This window comes from Anomaloglossus baeobatrachus, chromosome 4 (genome assembly GCF_048569485.1).
Source record: "Anomaloglossus baeobatrachus isolate aAnoBae1 chromosome 4, aAnoBae1.hap1, whole genome shotgun sequence".
NCBI lineage: Eukaryota > Metazoa > Chordata > Amphibia > Anura > Aromobatidae > Anomaloglossus > Anomaloglossus baeobatrachus.
The window spans coordinates 386,031,927-386,059,107 of NC_134356.1; the positions used below are offsets into that span (position 1 = coordinate 386,031,927).

The 27,181-nt window shown below is 40.6% G+C and overlaps 1 protein-coding gene across 1 annotated transcript in view; it reads right to left on the reverse strand.

Moving 5' to 3' along the window:
* SEMA3D (semaphorin 3D) overlaps positions 1-27,181 on the reverse strand; it is a 301,084-nt gene that overhangs the window by 168,047 nt on the left and 105,856 nt on the right. Inside the window, exon 4 of the mRNA XM_075343494.1 lies at positions 955-1,118. Coding sequence (XP_075199609.1) covers positions 955-1,118 — 164 coding nt within the window. The remainder of the gene's footprint in view (positions 1-954; positions 1,119-27,181) is intronic.

Sequence of the window (27,181 nt, forward strand, 5' to 3'; positions counted from 1 at the left end):
AAAAACATTACCGGTAAGTAATTACGTATTTTTGCTATGTAAGCTGAAGCCAGCATGCTCCAAAGGTTAACAAAGAAAATTCAAGGATGCCTGTATTGTCAAGGTCCATCTTGTTTATTTGTTATGTTTGACCCTCATCATTGCTGGGACTACAAAGTCATGTGCAAGGCAGTCCAACATGCCCCCTGCCGTGATTGACACCTCACTGTCAATGTACAATCTCTAAAGGGAGCTTCATGTGGGCTGGACAGCTCTCTCAGCTCTACTACATGTTCAGTCTAAAAATTCTGATTGTGACAGAATGGCTGCACCCAGTAAAGTAAGTGATACATCATTAGTTTCAGGATGTCTTTTCCTACATCATGCTTACGTCAGATGAGGTAGTAAAAACCTGCTTACAGATTCCATTTGAAGTTCAGAAAGTCCAACTCAGGCTTAGTCGACTCTCTGTGAATTGGTTGTCAGACCCCCAAATATCTCATACTGATAATGATGATCTATCATAAGACAGTGGAAAATTATTTTAAGAATCAGATCCCATTCTAAGAAATAAGGACAATTTTTGACAAAAAGTACATTTAGAAAATGCTGATTTCACAGACTAGTATTTGATCACGACTTAGCATTAATCTGTCCTAGCAAGGGACAATAAATAGAGCCATGCAGAAGAGCAGCAAAGCAGACTCACCGTGTGGACTAGCTTCTAAAATTAGCAGTTCTATAGACAAATCCATGTAATTTATGATGCATGTCTGAACCGTTATCACAAAAAATGTTTATAACTTTCGTGTTTTGTGTTTATTTCTAGCAAAAAAGCCCAGTGTCAGTCTGTGTACATAAAGTTCATATAACACAGCTCAGCATCCACTGGAGGTACTCCCCAGGAAGTAACTTCATTGGAAGAAATGTTTGAAAAGACATTTATCAAAAGAACATTGTTTTAAACACACCAACCTTTCTTATATTTTTGTTTACATCAACCAGATTGAGCATATAGATGTAATCTTTAGCTCCAAGGAACAGTCGGCTCCTCTCTTCATCAAGCAGCAGGGTCTGAAAACCAAGGCTTTCAGACGATGACTCCAGAAACGGGATACAGCTGTTTGACAGAAGCAGGTCTGTGGGAAAAGCAAAGAAATCTTAAGAATAAAAATATTGACTTATAAGGACACATTCACACTGGTGACTTTTAATGATTTTTTTTTTTTTAATAATGTGTGAACCTTTTAGTTGGAGAATTGGAAAATTGCATATTTTCATCAGCATTGATCACAGTGTGAATTCAGGAAAATATGTAATAATATACAACTGGTGCAAAACTGCTTCATTTCTACAATCCCAGGTGCATGAAAACCTAGGTTTACATATTTAAAGGGAACCTGTCAGCAGTTTTTTGCTATGTAATCTGAAGACAGAATACTGCAGGGGTTAAAACGTAGAATTCAGGAATGTCTGTCTTGTCAAGGTCTGATCGGTTGTTGTTTAGCTATATTTGAATAACCAACAGGAATTCTCATTGCACACAGCAGTCTGGCACGCCCCCTCCTCTAATTGACACCTCACTTTCAATTTAGAATCTCTATAGAGAGCCTGGTGTGGGAGGGGACAGCTGTCTCAGCTCTGCTAGATGGCTAAATCTAAAAATTCGAAATTTCTGCTAGTGTCAGAACAGCTGCACCCATTAATCTAAGTGATACAGTATTGGATTCAGGATTTCTTTGCCTACATCATGCTGCTCTCAGATGGGGTATTAAAAACTTGCTGACAGATTCTCTTTAAGAATAGATACCAGTGTGATCCACCGTTCTGTGTAATATCACACTGAAAGTTGAAATTCTGAAAGATGAGAAACATATTTGACTTCAACAAATCAACATTGACTGAAAAATGTAAGTTCTCGGATATACAACAAAATATCAGCAAGCAGGGACTTCAATAGCTGGAATTAGGTAAGCAGAATATGGTTAGGAACATTGCTTGGGATTAGCAAAGCATCTTGGACACGTACCCAAAACAGTGCTAGCTAGTCGCAATCCCTTATTAAAAAGAAAAAAGGATTGTTCAGAAATACAATGCGACTGAATGGGATATGGCAAAACCCCATTCATACCCAGTGGAATTTCTCAGCATGATTTTAGGACATTTTATCCATTGCAATGTAAAGTTTGAAATCCACAGTAAATCCAGCTTTTCATAGGCACTGAATAGCATATAAATCTTCTCTCGTTCTCCTACTGTTTTGCCCATTTCACTAAACTATTAGGTGTTACTCAAGCCATGAAATCCTAGTCATGAATCCTGAATAGAGCAAAAGTTCCATCACAGACAGCAAAATACATGGGATTAAGGTTACTTTTCATATAAATGAGAGTGGTCACTTGGCATAATAATTTTTTCTGTCAATTTATGAGCACTACTCACAGTTTCAGCAATGCATCTAAAGGAAGAAAAATATGTGTCTGTGTGTGTGTATGTATATATATATATATATATATATATATATATATATAAACAATCCAATCCGCACAGGGAAAGAAATCAAATTTAGTGATGTACAATAATAAGAAATGACACAGGGAAAAAGTATTGAACACATGATGAAATGAAAGTGCAAAAAGCCATCAAAAGTCATGACACCAGCTGAAATCTATCAGTAATTAGAAATCAATCCTGCTGCTTAATGAAAAATAATATCATCTGTTTCAACAGATGGCCTATAAATAGGTGTCTCATTACCAAGGTGCCACACAAGAAACATATAATGATAGGTAAAACCAGTCAGCTGTCTCAAGACCTTCCCAACCTTACTGTTGCAAAACATACTGTTGCCATTGGTTACAGAAAAATTTCTAAACTGCTGAAGGTTCCAGTTACCACAAAAAAAAAAAAAGTAAAGCCCCCTTAACTGTATGCAGGCTCACCACGCAAGATTCCATTGCTGAACAAAAAGCATGTTCATGAGTGTTTAAAGTCTGCTCAACAACATTTAGCTATGCCTGTGACATACTAAAAAAACTTATTCTGGTGAGATAAGACCAAAACTGAAATCTTTGAATGCCATAATACACACTATGTTTGGAGGCCAAAAAGCGCTGCACATCACCCCCAAAACAATATACTAATAGTGAAGTTTGGAGGTGGGAACTTCACGATGCGGTGCTCTTTTTCATCCTATGGCAGTGGCAAATGTCATATAATTGAAGTAAAGATGAACTGACAATTGCACCAAGACATTTTTGGTAAAAATCTGCTGCCATCTACCAGAATGATGAAGATGAAACAAGTGCGGACATTTCAGAAAGACAATGATCCCAAACAGTGAGAAGTATACAAGGCACTCCCAAGATGATTTGAAATCTTCAAATCATCTTGGGAGTGCCTTGTATACTTCTCACTGTTTGGCTTTGGAACCTGAAGTGCACCTCAATATCTCCTAGACGCATATATAGGAAGTGCCATTCTCTTCTTGCAATGATCCCAAACAGACAGCCAAGGAAACTCTCAATTGGTTTCAGAGAAAGAAAATAAAGCTGCTAGAATGGTCCACCCAATCACCTGACCCAAATCCAATAAAATATTTATGGAAGAAACTAAAGCTTACAGTTCATAGAAGGAGCCAATGAAACTGTCAGGATTTGAACAGTCTGTATGTTGGAGAATTGGTCAAAATTTAACCTAAGCAATGCATGCAACTAGTTTCTGCATGCAGAGATACAAGGGAACATAGCAAGGCCCATAGAAATAATTTTCCACAAAACAAACCTCTTGAGAAAAAACTGAAAAACCTTTATTAATAACAAGATTTTAAAATATAAATCCAAAAGGAATAAAATTACTGTAAGAAACACACCAATATTAGAGATACACAGGTGAATATAAGAGTGCCAAAGAATTCCACACCACCTGGTGAGCCCACAGGTGAGGTCCAGCCCATATACAGAAAAATCATATATAGTATTGCACAAATCTATGAATCTCCAATCAGGTAGAAATTGACAAGCTTGTCAAGCATTCAAGCAATCATTAGATACTGTCAGGGATCTCTGCTAAATCCAATTAGTCCAAGTGGGCACAATCACATAGGAGCACCTCAACAATATCCTAATTGCAATGATTTATCACTTAGTTTATTGGATGCATCAGTTGTGACATAATCAGAGTTTTTAGATGTAGCAAAACTCAGAACGCTAAACGCTAATAACACAGCTTTCTATGTCCATTGTCTATTGACAGTGAGTTGCTTATCAGAGGATGGGACATGGTCGGACAATTGCTCATTAGCCCTGTAGTCCTGGCACAGATTATCTCCTAGTGATAGAACCTTCATTATGTGAAAACTACAGCACATAGCCTAAGGTTACGTGATCAGTTACATGGCGTTCTGGATGCAGGATATTTTCGCTGCACTCACTGAGTTCTCCCACGCAGGAGACTCAACATGAAAAATTGACATGCTGAGTTTAAAAGAAGCACTGTGGGCATAGGATTTCAATAAATCACATCCACTGTGCTTCCACTGTACTACGCAGAGTTTTGGAAATAGTGAAAATATGGTGCATCCAAAACACTACTAATAGTTGGGATAGTAGGTAGGTACCCTGATTAGTGACACTTCAATTCAGTGTTTTAACACTAGAAATTGCAGAAATTTTGAGCTCCCTCCTGAAGTCCCAAAAGAGGGTCAAATGACCCTTAGTCCGAACTGAATAGAACTAACTAGAAACTAAATGGCTAAACTCAATGGAAAACAACAACGTCCTGTGGTGCGACAGTAATTGCCTTAATTACAGAACAAAAGATGGTGATTATAGGATGTTAGCTAAAATCCTTCAGGTCATTTGACCCGTCTCTGGGTTCCAAAGGTAGAAATGTTAAATGACCCCTCTCTGGGACTTCTAGTGTTAATCCTTACATCATGCTGTCCTCTGATTACATAGCTAAAAGTGGCTGACAGATTCCCTTGAAGATATATTATTATATACTTCTTTAGTAACATGAAAACACATTGTAACAATATCTGCAAACAATTGTAATGAAAGAAAACAGTGAACACATCACACACTCTACTATATACTTGTACAGCCTGTCCCTTAATACCACAACAGCACAATTCATAATGATGCTTGTTCAGTACATGCAAAGTCTCAACTTGTCATAGGTTTTTTGTGAAAATGGGAACGTTCTGTAGCTTTGATGAGTTCCCAGAACAACAAGAAGCTATTAGCTGAATGCCGAGCTCAGAAACACACAATAATCAGTGCAAGGCCAGAAACAGCCATTCTTGTCATTAAACAGTGTTGAGCAATCTTAGGTTTATAAGTTTGTTTCCAATAAATACTTCCAACGTCAATTGTGTAGAAGAGAACATGAAAGGTCAGCCAGTATTACTTCACAAATCTAAATACACAGAGAAATAAATACGTATTTGTGCGTCTGTATGCTATATGACATGAGCCTCAATACGAGTGGTAGGATCAGTGTGGTTTCTTTTATCCAAACAGCTGTTGTTGATGAATATGATACACATAATTGTGATTAAGTGTAATATTACAAATCAACAAATTGTTTATTACTTTATCTCTAATATAAGTAAAAGACATAGACCCCTTGTAGTTGGTATAGAATCCCGGAAATAATAGCATAGTCCATTGATACAAGTGCAAAAAAACCTCTCAAGAGAATAACCACCAAACTTTCCTCCAAGGATAGAAGCAAACTACTAGTGGTGCACGTCAAAGGCTGAATAAGAAAAAAGTGAGTTTATTCTATGAATAAATAAACTCAATTTTTTTCCTTCAATATTTGGAGCACTTCCTATACTATTTTGCTCTTTATTTCAATAAAGGGTACTGTAGATACAGTATATAGAACTTTCAAGTTGACGACCAACTCCTTGGAGGGTGTCAAAATCCTGGTCCCCCATTGATTAGTTTATTGAAAAGGCTGCCAATCAATGGCCAATGGGCTGGCCAACAAGCCACCCTTGTGTTTAGGTATTGACTGCAGTAGCAACATGCTGTGTTGCCAATAATCAGTAAATGAACATACAGTCCTCAAAAAAAGGTTTTTTTCTCCTCTTGTTTGTAGAGTCCAAGCATTCACTCACGCAATCCTGGATGAGCCCACTCATTTTGAAAATGTTCAGCTCTGCTAGATGGGCCAGCAGCTAAAGATAACACAGGCTCACATAATGGAAAGCTCACCACCTCTATTACAGTTGGACTGCCTGGTAATGAGAGGCGCCTGACACAGGTGAGGATCAGCAGCCAAGACCAGACTACCTTGGGTAAGCCTCAAAGTATCTGCCCAGGAATGAGAAGAGCCTACCACAGGTTAGGATTAGCTGCAAGGACCAGACTACCTTGGGTAAGCCTCAAAGTATCTGCCCAGAAAAGAGAGGAGCTTGACACAGGTGAAGATCAGCAGCCACTACCAGAATACCTTAGTTAAGCCTCAAAGTATCTGCCTGGGCATGAGAAGAACCTCAAAGAATATGTGAAACAAGCACAGGGAGTAACAAGCAGATGAGAGAGAACAAAATCTCTAAAAATAACATGCAGATAAAAAGATACTAGCAAAGGGGGTTGAGAAGCAGATACCAGGTCACAAGCACAGGAGATTGAGAAACCGATAACAGCAGACAATAGTTCACATAATGAAAATCAGAAGACAAAGGATGCTAGCATGGACATAGGGAAGATATATGGATGTTGAAATAAACAAACAACAGTGGACAAAATAACAAAAAAGTAGCTCACAATAGAGGGCACTAGTTTAGAAAGTAGAGGACAGTATGAGCCCCCTCCTAGGATTCTGCTGTAATGGGCATTCTGCTAGTTCTGGATTTGGGGCTCTGGTGGTGAATTTAGTTATACACTAGGGGTGGACTACAGTAGTCTATATTCTGGCAAGCTGCAATAGCTGCAGAGTAGGTAGTGCTGTCACATACCTGGCTATATGTCTTCAGAGAGATTTAATGTGCTTTTTTTAAACTGCCACTCCATCTTTTGAGGTACTTCGCATGAAAATTACTGAGCAACATTTAGAGCACTTCCTATTATATTGTTGAAAGGATGTTACTCTCGAGCAGCTGGAATCATGATACACATATTAAAGGGCTACTGTAAAAAAAAAGTTAAAAGAGCAACAAAACTTTACTTTTAATGTAATTATTCATCAGTCTTTGTAAAATTATGAATTTTAGTGATATAATCCATTATCTTATTTTATGTCTTTCCATCTTAACACCATGGTAAAAAATACTGACTTTGAACGACAAGATTAGCAAATTTGTAAGGAATAGTGTCTGAACACAAAAGTACAGAATTTTTCTAGACTTGCAGCTCAAATCAGCAACTAAGACAGCATGCGCTAGGCAGACAAACCATCATTCTCAGCAAGGTGTTAAAGAGTTAAAGATAGCCTCCTCTTCTCAAAGATAACCTGGGAGATGATGGGTAAAGGCCGCTTCACACGCTGCAAAATCGCTAAAGCAATGTCGTTGGGGGTCACGGAATTCGTGACGCACATCCGGCCTCTTTAGCGATGTCGCTGCGTGTGAAACCTACGTGAGATCGAAAATCGCTAATCGTTGACATGTTCCCCTATTCCCAATTATCGTTGCTGCTGTAGGTACGATGTTGTTCGTCGTTCCTGCGGCGGAACACATCGCTATGTGTGACACCGCAGGAACAACGAACATCTCCTTACCTGCGGCCGCCGGCAATAAGGAAAGAAGGAGGTGGGCGAGATGTTCGGCCCACTCATCTCTGCCCCTCCTCTTCGATTGGGTGGCCGCTTAGTGACGTTGCTGTGACGCCGAATGAACCGCCTCCTTAGAAAGGAGGTGGTTCGCCGGTCACAGCAACATCGCTAGGCAGATAAGTAGTGTGACAGTTCTGGGCGATTTTCTGCGCCACGGGCAGTGATTTGCCCGTGCCGCACAAACGATGGGGGCGGGTACGCACGCTAGCGATCTCACTAGCGAGATTGCAGGGTGTAAAGCGGTCTTTACACTTATTTTACTATTTTACAAAATTCTAAAAGTTCACTTTACTTTCACAGAGGCAGGACATGCCCTTTATAGTCTCGGAAAACACTTTTTGTGCTATAACATAATGGCAGCTTTTAAGATCTGGAAAAGTATTTAACTTTTTAACTCTTTAGAGCAACTACATTATTAATAACTAAAAGCAATTTATTGTTGACCAGCTATTTCCTGTCATGACAGTTCTTCAAGAAAGACTAAAGTAAGAGGCCAGCGGTTACCAAGCTTCTGTGAATACAAAGAGAAAAAAAAATCCAGTGTCACGAGACTTGATTGCTTTACTTCTGTGTATTCCATTCACAAATGTATTTACCTATTTCTTTGTATTTTGACTTAAGTAAAAATAATGCAATCTGATCTGATCCATACTGTATGCAGATGATTAGATAATAAAGAGGTTTCCCGGGCCAGGCAGCAACTTCTGCAGTGACTGTATCATGCTGAATCCTTACAGTGTATAACATACACACTCTAAAGGCCGCTTTACACACTGCAACATCGCTAGCATCGGCTAGCGATGTCGGGTGCCATAGCACCCGCCCCCGTCGGTGGCACGTTATGTGGTGATCGCTGCCGTAGCGAACATAATCGCTACAGCAGCATCAAACGCACATACCTCTTCAGCGACGTCGTTGTGACCGGCGAACCGCCTCCTTTCTAAGGGGGCGGTTCGTTCAGCGTCCCAGCGATGTCACAGCGGCGTCACTGAACCGCCGCCCAATAGAAAAGGAGGGGAGGAGATGAGCGGCGGGAACATCCCGCTCACCTCCTTCCTTTCTCCTTTTCCGGTGGACGCAGGTAAGGAGATGTTTGTCGTTCCAGCGGCGTCACACATAGCGATGTGTGCTGCCGCAGGAACGACAAACAACATCGTTACTGCAGCAGCAACTATAATTGGCAATAGGGGGGCATGTCACTGATGAGCGATTTTGAACATTTTTGCGATGATTCAAAATCGCTCATAGGTGTCACACACAACGACATCGCTAAAGTGGCCGGATGTGCATCACAAATTCTCGTAGCGTGTAAAACCACCTTTACAGTTGTCTCCATTTGCTGGTTTTGGCAGCACTGGATAGAATACTGAGAGACAGATTCTGGGTAACTAGTCGGCACATGACTGCAAGAATGCAAATCCCATATGATAGGTCATATGTCAAGCGCTCGAACCAGTAAGCAGAGCAGAATCCTAACATTGTGTATATTAGGCCTCCTTCACACATCTGTGCATTAAACGCACATGTGTGACGGTCCATGGTGCAGGTTCATATAGCCATTCGTATATCCATGTGTGTGGTTTTCATGCGCTGCTTGTGTACTATCCATATGACATCCGTATAGTACCCGGACAGCATGAACTTGTATACTTACCTGTCTCCAGCACTGCTGTCAAATTTGCTTTCAGGTCCACAGTCAGTGCAGTAAAAATTCATGAAACATAATGAGCGGGACCCAGAAGCAACAGCAGCGCTGGAGACAGGCAAGTATAAATATTAATTTAATTCCAGTGAATAAGTGTCCTCTAATACATGTCACACTGATGTCACACGGATCATATCAGTGTGCGGTCCATGTGACATGTGCTGGCTAAAAACGAACATGTCGACATGAAGGGCACACAGACAAGGGTTAAAATATGGAACGTTTGAACAAACCTATGAATTTAATGGGTCTGCGTGTGTCCGTGTCACCAGTATGTGTAGAATCAGGCACCACATGTACTGGAAACACGGGCGTATGAAGGAGACCTTATATAGTGTAAGAATTCAGCTTGATATAGTAATTGCCAAAGTGGTTACCTGACTTGAGAAAATCACTTATTTTATCTCTAAGTTTGCTTCATCACCAGTCAAATTGAAACATATTTCAAGGACCACAGGTTGTTATGTTAAGTAAAGATGTCGATGGGGTACATTTATGTATGTTGCATTTTTTATTGGATGTTTTAATAGCAAAAGTTATTGCATGGGGTTGTAATTGGATCTAGCCTCTGCTACTAATATAACATTGGGTTTAACTAAATTTAGTTTGTTTAATTTGATTACTAAGAAACAAATTTGCCACCCTATAAACGTCACAAAATTAATGATTCATTTTATATTTCACCTACATATTTATCCCAATTCTTGAAATACACCATCGAAAATTAATTAGAGAAGTTCTTGTTAGTCCAGATCTATCCATTATACTTGAATTGCTGATTAATATTTAATAACAAGGAATGTGTTAGCTCCAGTTTCCATTTATCAAATGACAGATGTTCTAAAGGAAGCCAAAGCCCATGAGGTATTTATTAGGTCAAAAGAAAGCTGTCCTTAGATTTTCAGACATAGCTAACGAAACTCAGATTAATGCCAAATCAATAAGTGCCTATGTAAAATAGGAAGATTGGCAGAGCCTATAAAGTCTTTGTATTTTCATCTGGGTTTCATCTGTTAAGTACTATCAGAGATTAGAAGATGATCAAAGTTATCTGAGAAAACAGAAATGCATTAAACAGATATTTTAGATAGGATATTTAATATTAATCTGTTTGTATGGAACTTTGAAGCTCAAAAATGTAGACGTTTGAATTCAGATTTAAATCTCACTTTCACACATATAAGAAATTAATTCTTGTGCATCATCTCATCTGTAAATGTAATGCTTTCTTCGTGTTTATATATTTGAACTTTTGTTAAAACTTTATTGCAGAAAATGTAATGGGAATGCAATGATGTATGTGCCAGAATCAAATATTAAATACAGATTTCCTCTCTTCATACAAATGGTAATAGTTTGGGAGCTTTTTCAGCCTAATGCAGGTGGATCATTAGCTTCTTAATTTTTGGAAAAGGAATTGTTGGCGTCTACCTCTGTTTAGGAGGTATTTTGTTTGGTGTTCTGATCCAGTAAAGCTCCCCTGATGAGTATACAACGAAACGTGTACGGAGACTGGAGCACGCCATTTACGGATAGGCATTTAAGGGGTTTGGTGCAGCTATGTACAATAGCTCCCCCTTGGAGATCCAGCAGTCACCAGGACATCTATTCTAAACTATGAAGAGATACCGGTGAGACTGTTCTTTTTTACGCTTTGCAATCTAGGGTATTTATTGGCACCCTTTATACAGAGGTTATCCACTAATTGGTATTAATCTGTTCCATTAGTTGGCTCTATTTATCCTTACTGATATAGGTTAATAGGCCCTCTGGCTTATATAATCATTTCATTCTTTTGCCATACTATATCGGTGGGTTAGTGTTTCTATGTTCGTATGTTTCCTCAATTTTTTTACGTATTAATAAAAGTTATATTTTATCATTACCCAGTTTAAATCACACTTTCTAATTTTTGGCGTAAATTGCTCTTGCTATTGAAATTGGAAAAGGAATAGGAAATAGGGTAAATTTACATTTATTGTAAACAAATAATAAGGCACAAAATGGGAAACCTGCTTATATAAAATTAAGATTCGTCAGTGTCTTAAATACAGATGGCCATAGCAATCAAAAGTTCATCAAAATTGAAAATTTATAATCATTTTAGCAGGCAGCCTACAGCTGTGAAAAAAAAAAAAGAATCAAAACTTTCATTGAAAAGTAAGTTTCCCAGAATGTCCATTGACATATTGTTCAGAATGACCAATTACTTTCAACATAGAGTGAAGTATATTGGTTTTTAAAGTGAACCTGTCAGGTGCAATATGCACTCAGAACCACGAGCAGTTCTGGGTGCATATTTCTAATCCCTCCTAACTGTCCCAGGTTATAGTAGCATAGATCACAGGCCATAGGAGCCAATTCAGAAGATGTACGCACACAAAGAATGTGGCAAACCCTCCTAATGAAGATGGTTGCAGCCCAGGTGCACGATGCTGATGAACAGCCACTCACACCTCCACACTAAAGGGGAGCGGCTGTTTAGCATAAGACATGCACACTAATAAGGCTTGCACTGGGAGCCCGTCATATAGATGAGTGAGATGCACAGTGTCTGAACTGCAACCTATAAATGACGCCAGAAACCTAGGTCACGCGGGCTAATCAGCACTATATGAGTGCATCTCACGCGGGTTAGTTAGTACTATATGAGTGCATATCACATGACGGACCCACCATTTAACCACCTGAATTCAGAAGGTCCACACTCATCTTGCAAAAAAAAAGATAAAATGTGCCAAACCTCAAATAGTGAGATATTAGTTGATATTTTGGCCCAAAATATGTAAGCTCGCAATCCACGTCACAGATTCTCACACTTGCAAGTCCCTACACTCAATAATTTGAAAAAACACATAGAACTATATCAAAAAAATCACAGACCATAGGAGCAAAGTTAGATGATGTACGCACATAGAGAATGTGGCAAACCCTCCTAACTGTCCCAGGCTATAGTACCATACATAAAGAGATCTTTAGAAAAAGTATTTCTAAAGATCCTTTATAATATGCTAATGAACGCAGAATCTAGTCACAAGGGCATTAGTTCCTGTGCTCATTCTGCCTTCTTGGCATGTTAGCACACCCACAGGGGCGTGATAACATGCTATTCAATGCCCATTGCCCAGCGTCATTGGTAGTGACGCGCGTACCTGTGTCCATTGTCACTACCTCTCAGATGCTGGGCTTAAGGTCAGTACACGTGATCAGAATCCACCACACTTCCGCTAATGCACACTATTAAGGCGAGTGTATGCGTCCTGGCTTCAGAAAGGTCTAGTGCGCATGTCCGGAAGTGCGGTAAAGCATGATCATGTGCACTGAACTTGAGCATGGCATCTGAGAGGTGGTGACAATGGACACAAGTACATGCATCACCATGGATGATGCTGGGCAATGGGCATTGAATATCATGTAAGCACGTCCCGGTGGAATGAGCGCAGGAACTAACACCCTTGCGACTAGTTGCTGGTCTCATTAACATATAATGAAGGATCTTTCTAAATACTTTTTCTAAAGATTTCTTTATCTATGCTAGTGTATACAGGGACAGTTAGGCAGGAATTACAGTTAGGTCCAGAAATATTTGGACAGTGACACAAGTTTTGTTATTTTAGCTGTTTACAAAAACATGTTCAGAAATACAATTATATATATAATATGGGCTCAAAGTGCACACTCCCAGCTGCAATATGAGAGTTTTCACATCCAAATCGGAGAAAGGGTTTAGGAATCATAGCTCTGTAATGCATAGCCTCCTCTTTTTCAAGGGACCAAAAGTAATTGGACAAGGGACTCTAAGGGCTGCAATTAACTCTGAAGGCGTCTCCCTCATTAACCTGTAATCAATGAAGTAGTTAAAAGGTCTGGGGTTGATTACAGGTGTGTGGTTTTGCATTTGGAAGCTGTTGCTGTGACCAGACAGCATGCGGTCTAAGGAACTCTCAATTGAGGTGAAGCAGAACATCCTGAGGCTGAAAATAAAGAAAAAATCCATCAGAGAGATAGCAGACATGCTTGGAGTAGCAAAATCAACAGTCTGGTACATTCTGAGAAAAAAGGAATTGACTGGTGAGCTTGGGAACTCAAAAAGGCCTGGGCGTCCACGGATGACAACAGTGGTGGATGATCGCCGCATACTTTCTTTGGTGAAGAAGAACCCGTTCACGACATCAACTGAAGTCCAGAACACTCTCAGTGAAGTAGGTGTATCTGTCTCTAAGTCAACAGTAAAGAGAAGACTCCATGAAAGTAAATACAAAGGGTTCACATCTAGATGCAAACCATACATCAATTCCAAAAATAGACAGGCCAGAGTTAAATTTGCTGAAAAACACCTCATGAAGCCAGCTCAGTTCTGGAAAAGTATTCTATGGACAGATGAGACAAAGATCAACCTGTACCAGAATGATGGGAAGAAAAAAGTTTGGAGAAGAAAGGGAACGGCACATGATCCAAGGCACACCACATCCTCTGTAAAACATGTTGGAGGCAACGTGATGGCATGGGCATGCATGGCTTTCAATGGCACTGGGTCACTTGTGTTTATTGATGACATAACAGCAGACAAGAGTAGCCGGATGAATTCTGAAGTGTACCGGGATATACTTTCAGCCCAGATTCAGCCAAATGCCGCAACGTTGATCGGACGGTGCTTCATAGTACAGATGGACAATGACCCCAAGCATAAGCCAAAGCTACCCAGGAGTTCATGAGTGCAAAAAAGTGGAACATTCTGCAATGGCCAAGTCAATCACCAGATCTTAACCCAATTGAGCATGCATTTCACTTGCTCAAATCCAGACTTAAGACGGAAAGACCCACAAACAAGCAAGACCTGAAGGCTGCGGCTGTAAAGGCCTGGCAAAGCATTAAGAAGGAGGAAACCCAGCGTTTGGTGATGTCCATGGGTTCCAGACTTAAGGCAGTGATTGCCTCCAAAGGATTCGCAACAAAATATTGAAAATAAAAATATTTTGTTTGGGTTTGGTTTATTTGTCCAATTACTTTTGACCTCCTAAAATGTGGAGTGTTTGTAAAGAAATGTGTACAATTCCTACAATTTCTATCAGATATTTTTGTTCAAACCTTCAAATTAAACGTTACAATCTGCACTTGAATTCTGTTGTAGAGGTTTCATTTCAAATCCAATGTGGTGGCATGGAGAGCCCAACTCGAGAAAATTGTGTCACTGTCCAAATATTTCTGGACCTAACTGTATAACTATACACTCAGAACTGCTCGTTGTTCTGGGTGCATATTGCACCGACCAGGTTCACTTTAAAGAAATATGTACCCACGCTTGTATAATTAAGTTTCAAGTATTTGTATTATTTTCATGATTAGAACATCTACATTATTTTCACTTTCACGTACATAAAGTGTAAGGTCTCTCCTTGTGGAGAGTATCATGCCATGTAAGGAGTCTTATAAATCATGCAACATTCCTCTGGGAAATTAAATATGCAAATTGCCACTTCACAATGGAAGAGAACTTACACTTTAATGCCATGCCATGGGAAATAGCAATCCTTGAAATCAATATCAACCCTTTAACGAGCCTTACCACACGACTTAGGATAAAAGCCAAACCAGACACTCTATTTGCAGTCATGTGTTTGGGGGTGTTTGCCCCAATCTGTGTAAGTAGGAGATTTGATTTGGCTGGATGACAGACCTTTGATAGGGTTCTAAGGTGTAGCTTATTAATGTTTAGGATTGATACTTTCAATAAGTGGAACGAAAATAACAATCCTCTAGCTCTCTAAATAGGTAATTTGCATATTTAACTTACCAAAGTAACATTGCATGACTCTACAAACTGTCATGTCAGTCTCTAGAAGGTAATACTTTTTCCTTGGAACCCCATCAGAGGCCTCTCTTCCACTCATATGAGATCACTTGCTTTTCACTGATGAGGGGCAAACATCTTGGGACACGTGTGCAAACAAAATGTCCGGATGGACTCCTATCCCAAGTTGTGTGGAAAGGATCATTAAAGAATCAACATTGCATTGTAGGATTGCTACTTTCAATAGGTGGCACTAGAGTTCAAAGCCTCTTTTTCTCTGAAGGGGCAATTTGCATATTTCACAGGAGACCATTGCTTGGGATATATATGACTCCTCACTCTGACATTTAGGCATTCTTTAGCAACAATGACAGACATTGCCCTTTAAATCCACATCAGAGGCTCCTCCTCAAACTAAATCAGACCTCTTGCTTTGCACTGATTAGGGGCAAACATTCCATAAAATTTCTGCAAATAAAGTGTCTGGTTTTATGCTAACTCATGTGGTATAGCTTGTTAAAAGTTCGATATTGACTTTTCGGCCTAAGACACATGGCATGAAAATCGGACAGAGTGGAATGCGATAAAACATCACATTCCACTCTAACCAATATTAACCTATGAGTCAGCACACATAAGCGATTATTTTCTCGGCCCCAATCAGACAGAGAAAAACAATCGCAGCACGATTGTAATGCAAGACTCTTTCTCTCGCACCCATTCAAGTCTATGGGTCGAGAGAAAGATTGCACTGCACTCGCAGTACACCGGTGTACCGCAAGTGCAGGGCAAGAATGGCAATAGCCGGCTACGGAGGAGAGAGGGAGATAAATCCCTCCCTCTCCTCCTTCGTGCCGGTCCCCCCTCCACAGCGCTGGTCCGCACTTCCGCAGTGCTGGCCCACCCCCTACAGCTGAGCTGTGCTGCCAGCATGAGCCGAGTGTCATGCGAGGATCGCATTAGTCCCTGCGTGGCCCCAGCCTTAGGATTGCTACTTCCAATAAGTAGTGCTAGAATTCCATTCCTCTTATTCTCCAAAGCAGTTCACACTTTGAACAAGAGTTTTCAAATGTAGGCACAAGAAAATCAGGACCCTCTATTTTGTAGTAACATCTATAAACACTGTATTCATTTTACAAAACTGACACATTTTTCAAAAGACGTCTTCATGAAGGTACAATCTTTCAAAATAAAGAATGTAATCTGATCCAATTCCATGTAGTTCTATGAGCCTCTTTAGAGCTTACTAATGACTATGGTTGTTAAACCAATATCATCTGAGAAAATATTCCATCATTTTGTATTTCCTGTGCTTTGTAATCTGTAATTATTTGCATGGTTGAAAAATGAAACCCAACAATTTAGTTCTTCCATATGTGATATTATTCCTGATAAACAGAGCACTAAGTGTAAGCAGAAATACTATTTGCTACTCCCATTATGGCAGTATAAATCCTATAAAGGATTATGGATTAACTAGATTTGCTCAATTTTAAAAGATAATAAAGGATTATGTGCAATCAGATCTAAATGTGGCAAGGTCACATTGTAGTGGGCACAATGTATCAAAAGTACGTTTCAGAATGTTTATGGAATGTTATACAGAATTACACAATTACTGATACAGCAAATGTTACTTGACAAGTTCACCATGTTAAAAATATATATTAGCTAAGAACTAGAGATGAGTACATTTATTCCAGTGTTCTCAAATGTAACAAAAATTCTCTTTAAAACATATTTTTTCTTTCATTGTGTGTAAATCCAGCAAAATGATGGCCAGCTGGCTACGACGGCTTTGATTTAAGCAGGCTGAAAAGATGGGAGACGTGAAAAGTAGAGCGGTGGATGACTACAGGACTGATAGAACAAGTGACCGGTGTGGGTAGTATTATTTTATTTTTACATCCTACATTTATGATGTTCTGGGGTCTAGAAAGCATAAAGAACAATTAGAATCTGCAGACTTAATCATGTCTACTAACAACTCATCTCACTGCCAAACAATATTTATAAATAGAATACACTGATTGTCCCCTACCATGATCAGCGATGAGACAAGGAACATAAGGACCGGTACAGCACAGAGTTTCTGCCAGATTGGCTACTTTTAGTGTGTTCACAGCATATTCAAGCAGTTCTTTCAAAATGGGCTGACCTGTAGAGGAGGCGGGGTGGGATGAAATGGCTGCAACATCCGTCTGTCAAATTCTTCAAAGGTGGAGGTGTTTGCTTCCTATGACAACATTTTTACTCCTGATCCTAAGCTCCTTACTGAAGCAAAAATTCTAGAAAAGGCATGTGCACCCTGGTCAGGCATGCCCCCCTCCCCCCGTGACTGACATCTTATAATCAATATACAATCTCTATTAAGAGCCTGATGTAAGTGGGGGCAGATTCCTGAGCTTAGCTGAGCTACATGCTTAAAACTCAATTCCTGGATTGTGTGAGAACAGCTACACCCATTAATCTAAGTGATACACCATTTGATTCAGATTCTCCTTGCCTACATTATGTTGCTGCAAATGAGGTAGCAAAAACCTGCCGACAGATTATCTTTAATAAGTTTGGGACAAAGAGTCTACTCCTCTGTTGTTCTAGTAAAATATGAAATTCACTGCCAGTTACTATGGTATTGAACACTTTTTGTCAATGTTTTCTGGGGAATTTGTAGATCCATTGCATCAAGTGCATAAGTGCAGAGACACCAGGATGGGTCCTAGATATTGACAGCAAAGAGAATAATTTGCATGCCGTTCTTCAGAACCCTCCAAATTCCTGTTTTATTTTAACTTCCTGTTAGACAGTGCAAAGAAAAAGATTCACACAAAACATACACACCAACAGTATTTTTCTGTTTTAGTTTTTCTATGGCTGGTTTCACATGTCCGTTATTTATGATCTGAGTATGGACTGGCCTTAGGTTTTCTGACCACAGCTCAAAAGCCTCACACATGCCTATGTAGCATATCCTTGCCAGTCTAGAAATCTAATTGATGTTCATCATGGTTAGCCTTTATTTATTTCACAATATACAGACATGGTCGAAAGTGTTGGCACTCTTGAAATTGTTCTAGAAAATGAAATATTTCTCAAGAGAAAATAATTTCAAATACACATGTTTTGTTAATATACACCTTTATCTCTTTTGTGTGTATTGGAACAGCACAATAATAAAAACAGAAAAAATGAAAAATTGGACATAATTTCACAAAAAAACTCTTAAATAGACAGGACTGGCACACTCACAGTAATATTTGGTTGCACATCCTTAGGAATAAATAACTGAAATCAATCGCTTTTTATCACCATTAACAAGCTTCTTACGCCTCTTATCAGGAATTCTGGACAACAATTCTTTTGCAAACTGCTCCATATCTCCCATATTTGAAGGATGCCTTCCCATAATTGAAGATTGCAATTTTAAAATCTCTCCACTGGTATTCTTTGAGATTTAGATCCGGACTCATTGCTGCCACTTCAGAACTGTCCAGTGCTTTGTTTCCATCCAGTTCTGGGTACTTCTCGAAGTATGTTTGGGTCATTCTCCTGCTGGAAAAGCCATGACTTAGGCCCGTTTCACACGTCAGTGAAAAACACTGACGTTTTTCACTGGCGTGTAAAACACGCACATGTCCCTCCATGTTCCGTGATTCACGGCACACGTGGGTTGTCTAAGTGCAATTCGGGCTCCGTTCTCCGTGGCCCGTGATTGCACTTAGATATTAACTAACCTGTGCCCGCTCCCGCTCTCCATGGTGCTGATCGCTCCCGCGGTGCAGCATCCGGCCGGCGCTGACCCCCGCAGCAGCTGCTTCCGGGTCGGCTGTGTCGCGCATAATGAATATGTGCGACAGTAATGAGCCGGCTCAGAAGCAACAAGCTGCACGGGCTGCAGAGGACATCGCTGGAGCCGGGTGAGTAAAAATGATTTTTATTTTAAAAGCATGTTTTTTTCTGGCACGTGTTTCACAGATCACATCACTGCGTGGTCCGTGGGACATCAGCAATGCCAGAAAAAAATGGACATGTCTCCGTGCGGCAATCACGGACACGCGGGTACACCGCACGGAGACACGTGCAGTGAAAAATCACTGACGTGTGAGCAGACCCATTCATTATAATATTTGACTATAGGTACTGTGTTCTTTTCTATTAAGGCCTCTTGCCATTTCTGGTAAACAGTAGAATGTGCTTTACCAAAAATCTCTATATTTGTCTTGTCTGTCCCCAAAACGCTTTCCCAGATGGATTTTGGCTTACGTACATTTTGGCAAACTGCAGTGTAGCTTTTTTGTCTCTGTGTCAGCAGTGGAGTCCTCCTTGGTCCCTTGCAATAGTGTTTCACTTCATTCAAATGATGACAGATAGTATGCGGTGACACTAATGCACCCTGAGCCTGCAGGTCAGTTTTAATTTCATTGTAACTTGATTAGGGCTGTTTATTTACCATTTAGACTATCTTGCTTTGCAACCTTTCATCAATTTTTCTCTTTGGTCTAAATCCAGGGAGATTAGCTACAGTGCATTGGATGCAATCTACCGTATTTTTCGGTTTATAAGACACACCGGATGATAAGAAGCACCCAAAATTCAGAGCAAAAAAGGGTGGGGAAAAAATGGGGTTTGTCTTAAGGGTCACAGGAAGCAGGGTGCTGGGGCAGCTGTTCTGGGGCTGTGGCGGCGGCAGCTGTGCTGGTGCTGGGGCAGATGTTCTGGGGCTGTAGCGGCGGCACCTGTGCTACTGCTAGGGCAGCTGTGCTGGGGCTCGAGCTGCAGCCGCAGCTGCGAGCGGTGAGAGCCTCAAAGAAATGGCGCCTGGAGTCAGCGCGTGCACAGATTGAGCTATCGGCTCAATGGCAAGCCGAGATCTCATCTGTGCAAATGCCACCTCCGGGCGCCATTTTCCTTAAGTAAGCTGCTGGGAGATTAATGGGCCGGAGGTGGCCCGTGGACAGGTGAGATTTTGAGCCTAGAGCTCTATCTGCACAAACGCCGACTCTGGGCGCCATTATTTGAAGTCCTCACCACTCGCCCAGCAGCGCCAGTCCAGCCGCCTCAAACCCCACACCAGCCACCTCAGACCCTGCACCAGCTGCCTCAGACCCAGTATCAGCCACCTCAGACCCTGCACAAGCCGCCACAGACCCCTGCACAGCCACCGCAGACCCCCGCACAGCCACCGCAGCCCCTGCACAGCTGCTGCAGCACCAGCTCAGCCACCACAGCCCCTGCACAGCCACCACAGCATTCCCCCTGCCTCCTGCGACCACTCTCCACCACCCTCAGTAAGCTAAATTCAGATTATAAGATGCACCCCTCACTTTCCTCCCATATTTTTGGGAGGAAAAGTGCACCTTATAATCTGAAAAATATGGTACTTGATAATGATGTGTACCGTGGACAAAGGAACATAAATTTTTCTGGAGATGGACTTGTAACCTTGAGATTATTGATATTTTCAACAATTTTGGTTCTAAAGTCAACAGACAGTTCTCTTCTCTTTCTGTGCTCCATGCTTAATGTGGCACACACAGACACAGAATGAAAAGACTGATTCAACTTCTCCCCTTTTCATCTGTTTTCTGGTGTGACTATCATGCGGGCGTCACACGATGCGATCTATCGTGCGATCACATATGCGATTGTACCCGCCCCCGTCGTTTGTGCGTCACGGGCAAATCGCTGCCCATGTCGCACAAAGTCGTCGGCATCACAGCGACGTCACACAGCCGCCAGCCAATAGAAGTGGAGGGGCGGAGATGAGTGGGACGTAAACATCCCACCCACCTCCTTCCTTCCGCATAGCCGGCGGGTGCCGCGGGACGCAGGTAAGCTGTGTTCATCGTTCCCGGGGTGTCACACGGAGCGATGTGTGCTGCCCTGGGTACAATGAACAACCAGCACCATGAAAAGTAAACAATTTTTTTAAAATAAGCGACGTGTACACGACGATTTGTGACCGATTCTGCGTCGCTCGGAGGTGTCACACGAAACGACGTCGTAAACTATGCCGGATGTGCGTCACGAAAACCGTTACCCGATGATGCATCGCACGTGTGACGCCCGCATTACTTGCCCTAGGTGAGTTTGATCAAGCATCATATGCTCGAAACAAAGTTGTTTACCAACAATTTTGGAAAAGTGACATCTTTTTGGGATTTTGTGTGACATTAAATCCAATTTGCCTTTTTTTCTCTGTTTTTTTTGTGTTGTTGCAATGTACATGCAAAGGAAATAAACATGTGTATGACAAAACATGTATTATTGTAATATTTTTCTGGGAGAAATACTTCAGTGTCTTGAACAATTTCAAGGCTGCCAACACTTTTAGCCATGACTGTTGTAGAGGGTGAAATATAGCAACTCTTATACAGTATGGAACCATTCACTTATGTATTTGTATAATATTTTTTTATATCTAATATATAAAGCTGAGTGTATGTATGTATGTATGTATGTATGTATGTATGTGTGTGTGTGTGTGTGTGTATGTGTGTGTGTGTATGTGTCCTAAAGGAATCCGCACCGTTGCATTTACAATCACAACATTTTGCACAGACAACCCATGTGACTCAGGGAACGTCATAGACTATGTTTTGACAAGAAAATTTAACCCCGTACTTTACAGTTATTCTCCAAAAAACATGCCTCCATTAAAGTGAATGGAGCTGCGAGCTACAGGCTATTAATAGGAGCTATGATTGGTTGCTATAGGAACACAGGACATTCATAGTATAAGAGGCTTATGTGTGAGGTAATATGATGGTGGTGGAGAGACAGACACAGACAGACAAATATTGAGAGACAGACAGACAGTGACAGACAGACAGGCACAGACAGAGAAAGAGGCACACAGGGAAAGAGACAGAGACAAACAGAGATACATACAGAGACAGATAGGGAAAAAAGCCAGACAGATATAGCAAGAAAGACACACAGGGAAAGAGACAGACAGAGGCAGACAGGGAAAGAGACAGAGAGAGACAGACAAGGAAAGAGACAAAGAGACAGACAAAGACAGACTGAGAAAGAGACAGGCGGGGAAAGAGACAGACCTGGAAAGAGACAGACGGGGAAAGAGGCAGACCTGTAAAGAGGCAGACCTGGAAAGAGACAGACGGGGGAAGAGATAGACAAGGAAAGAGACAGACAGAGACAGACAAAGACAGACGAGGAAAGTGACAGATGGGGAAAGTCACAGATGGAGAAAGAGACAGATGGAAAAAGAGACAGATGGAGAAAGAAAAAGACCTGGAAAGAGACAGACAGCAAAAGAGACAGACAGAGAGACAGACAAAGACAGACAGGGAAAGAGACAGATGGGGAAAGAGACAGATGGGGAAAGAGACAGACGCGGAAAGAGACAGACGGAGAAAGAGACAGACAGACAGAGAGGGAGAGAGACAGACACAGAAATGGAGACAGACACAGAGACAGAAAGGTAGAGACAGAGAGACTGATACAGAGACAGACAGAGAGGTAGACACAGACAGACACACAGAGACAGACAAGGAAAGAGACAGACAGAGACAGACAGACAGACAGAGACTGGGAGAGAGACAGAGAGACAGTTACTATCCCGGGCAACGCCCGGGTACTACAGCTAGTATATATATATATATATATATATATATATATATATATATATGGTTCCCACAAGGTTTCTTTTAATGGCAACTGTGATAAATTAGCATCTAATGCAGATTTAATTAGGTCTTTGAAGGAATTAAGCAGCTGAACAAATACATTCTTTAGGGAAACAATGTTTATTTCTGTTGAATTCACATTTATTAATATCCAACATGTGACTTCATTTTGTCATTTTGTGGCAGGGAACAGGTTCACCAAAAAAATCTATAAGATAAACAATTAGTCGTAGACAAATATACTACATGGTGTAATGATTTTAGTAGTTCAACACTCTTATTTAATAAACTCTCACGACTCTTTGCTGAACAGGATACATTTCACTTGTTATATTAATACCAGCTTTCATTCGACCAAGCTGGGAATCTTCCATGCCATGGCCAAAAGGAAGACAATCTGTTAAAACTACTTATGAGTCTGACGAACTGGCTTTTTAACAACCTGGCAAACTTCCATAGAAGATATCATTGTCTCTATATGTTCTGCTCAAGGCATTCCCATGTGCAAGGCTTTAATTAGACAGTTGGAGCTTATAAAGTCATACTTATGCTTTTGTTAGCAGAATAATGTGCTTTTCATCAGAAATAATGAAATAAAAAGTGGAGTACTCAGAGAGGTGACACTCAAAATTTTAAAACATTTAGGAGTGGCATCTAATACAGACAAGATGAATCCCCATAGGTTCGAAGTCAGGAGCTTAAGCACTCCCTAAACCCCTTATAATGCCTCCATGAAGCACAATAGTCTTCGCTTGAAATCATTGTTCTACAGAAGAATATTCTGCTTCTGGTAGAACATGCCTCCATTTTTCAATAAGATTCTCATGAAATTTGGATAACCCAGATTCACAGAGTTACAATAAAGACTTCGGGGCACTTTATTCTGGATCTACTTTATACTACATGAAACCTTTACGTGGACATGTCCACGAGACATAGTGTTCCCATTTCTTTCCCCTATCATTTTTTATTCCTTTATGCAAATTTCTCATTATTAGTACGAAAATAGTTACTATTTCCAATTAAATATTAAGCATTTTGACAAACTGCAATAAAAGCCTATAAAAAACTAACGTTTAATATTAATCAAAGCCTTGAATTTTGAAAATGTTACAGTAAGAGTCTCAAAAACAATTTCTCAAAGCAAAGTAATACTACAATGTCACATATTTATAATGTATTGAAACGATTGATGATGTATTAATTGAAAACTAATGACTATTTTAAGAACAGGTAAAATAATATTTTTATTTCAATTTCACAACCGATACATGTGCAAAGAGGTCTATTTAAATGCAAAAATAGTCCCCCTCAATTAATAAGACCACCGAGACAGAAAATAAGCAAAGAATTTAATGCAGCTGAGAAAACGAAAAAATGCTCACAATTAGTCTGCAATTCAAAGCCGAATGTAAACGATTAGCTCTTCAATTGATTGCAGAGGTGATAGATATATATATATACATATATATATATATATATATATATATATATATATATATATATACACAGTGGGTGAAATAAGTATTGAACACATAAGTCATTCTCTAAGTAAATACATTTGTAAAGGTGTTAGTGCTATGATTTTCTCACCAGATGGTGGTAACAACCCATCCAATTTCACAAGCAAAGGAATCAAACCATAGATGTCCATAAATTACCGTATTTTTTGAACCATAAGACGCACTTTTTTTCCCCCAAATGTTGGGGGAAAGTTGCGGGTGCGTCTTATGGTCTGACTATAGGGCTGCGGCCGGGAATGAGGGTGCTGCAGTGGAGCGGGTCATCGGGGGCACGAGCAGGCTGTAGCAGCCTGCTGTGACCACGTGGGCCCGCTCATTCCATATGCACGCCCATCCTCCCGCCCATCTCGCAGCGCAGAAGCCGGCACTGACAGGTGGGCGGGAGGACGAGCGGGGACGCGCGCATAATAAAGAGCCGGTCCGCATGATCACCCCTGGCAATTACAGCCTGGAGTGATCATGTGCGGCTGTATTCACTGCTCCCCGCGTGTCATCATCAGCGCGGGGTGCAGTGAATGAGTGTACTCACCCGTCCCCGTGTGTGCAGCCGTCACCCTGCAGCACGCGATGTCTTCCTGTCTGTGCCGGTCAGCTGATCTGTGCTGATCAGCTGATCGGCACAGGCAGGAAGACATCGCGATGCTGCAGGGGATTGGCTCCACAAACACAGATCAGCGGCGCAGAGAGGAAGATGATCGGTGCTGGAGGAAGTGAGGAAAAGGTGGGTATAAACGTTTATTTTTTTCTCGGTGCCAAAGGATACAGGCCATATACCAGGATGGTATATGAGCACGATGTGGGCATATAGCAGGATGGGAGTATATGAGCAGGATGGATGGGGGGTATATGAACAGGATGGATGGGGGTATATGAACAGGATGGGGTATATGAACAGGATAGGGGTATATGAACAGGATGGATGGGGGTATATGAACAGGATGGGGGTATATGAACAGGATGGGGGTATATGAACAGGATGGGGGTATATGAACAGGATGGATGGGGGTATATGAACAGGATGGGGGTATATGAACAGGATGGGGGTATATGAACAGGATGGGGGTATATGAACAGGATGGGGTATATGAACAGGATAGGGGTATATGAACAGGATGGGGGTATATGAACAGGATGGGGTATATGAACAAGATGGGAGTATATGAGCAGGATGGATGGGGGAATATGAACAGGATGGGGGGTATATGAACAGGATGGATGGGGGTATATGAACAGGATGGGGGTATATGAACAGGATGGGGGTATATGAACAGGATGGGGTATATGAACAGGATGGGGGTATATGAACAGGATGGGGTATATGAACAGGATGGGAGTATATGAGCAGGATGGATGGGGGAATATGAGCAGGATGGGGGTATATGAGCAGGATGGGGGTTTATAGCAGGATCATATACGAGGCAGGAGGATCATTACCAGGATGGGGTACCTTATTAGAGAATTTGGGGACATTACCAGTGGTTAGTATAATCAGTACAAAAAACATAACTGGTAAATTGGCATTAAAGTCAAGGGTTCTAAGGCTCATTAATGTGGATGTTACTAATGACTTACACAATAACAAATTGCTCATAAAGTTAGTGCTGGCTGTAATAAAAAAGGTGTTAGAACACACAGTACATGGCAGCCCGATATTGTGAAGTCAACTAGACTCAGACTGGTCAGTGTACCATTGTATAACATTGTTCACTGCAAAGGGTTTACAATTGGAATCTTTGGTCTTTTAGTCTGTCTGATTATCTTCACTTTCTGTCTTTTGTAGTATAATATTTTATTTATACCCAATAAATTATGAATAGATTGTAAGTCTCATAAAAACTTGTTATTCACTTGTTATTAAAAATCCTCTCCGTTTTCATCAATGAAGGGATATATAGTTTCCTTTTTTTTTTTTTTTTTTTTTTGTTACATGCTCACTAGTGTGATGACTATTTTAAAAATTTTGCAAAACGGAAATTAAACCCCTTACATTCGAGGAACAATTGAATTCAAATGACATTAGTATCATCAAATTTGTACAATATTCAAAAAAGTTCCCCCTCTTTTTCATTTCAAAATTTTCAAAAAAACTATTTTTTTTATCCAAGTATTCCATATGTTGAAAAGCTCTCCAATCTCTTGCGGATGCCAACGAACTGCCAAATTCTTGGAAACTTCAGTTTTCTGTTCAACAGCAAGAAATGGCGACTGGATCGAATAAAAAAATATGATAATGGACATAGAATTGCTTTTGAGGGAAACTCTAGACTTCCCACTTTTATCCAGTGCACTAATCAGAAAGAAACTCAATCGTCTGATTGATCTAAATGACAAAAACAAAAAGAAACCTTCTGATAAATTCACTGCAACACTTTCTCAGTTATTTGATGTTACCAACGTTAATGGAGAATGGAAAAACTCGGAGGATAAAGAGCTCTACCTGAGGCAAGTTGAGAGTGGAGGCAAGGTTGGTTATTCGACGCTCAAACAAGCTCCTTTGGAATTAATTCATCCAAGAAAAAGAATCTGACTATCAATATTTCAAGCTCAAGCCAACACTTCGCGATCGCAACCCACACATGATACTGTCTCTGAATCTTTACCCGAGACTCCAAAGCCAACCTCTTCTTCCGCGTCATCTTCTCCTGAACGCACACCGAAATACAAAAGAGCAAGCACTACAACAGCAAGTTTAGTGGTACTGAAAAACAACATTTCTACACATAAAGCAAATAGAGTGCTTGCAACCATT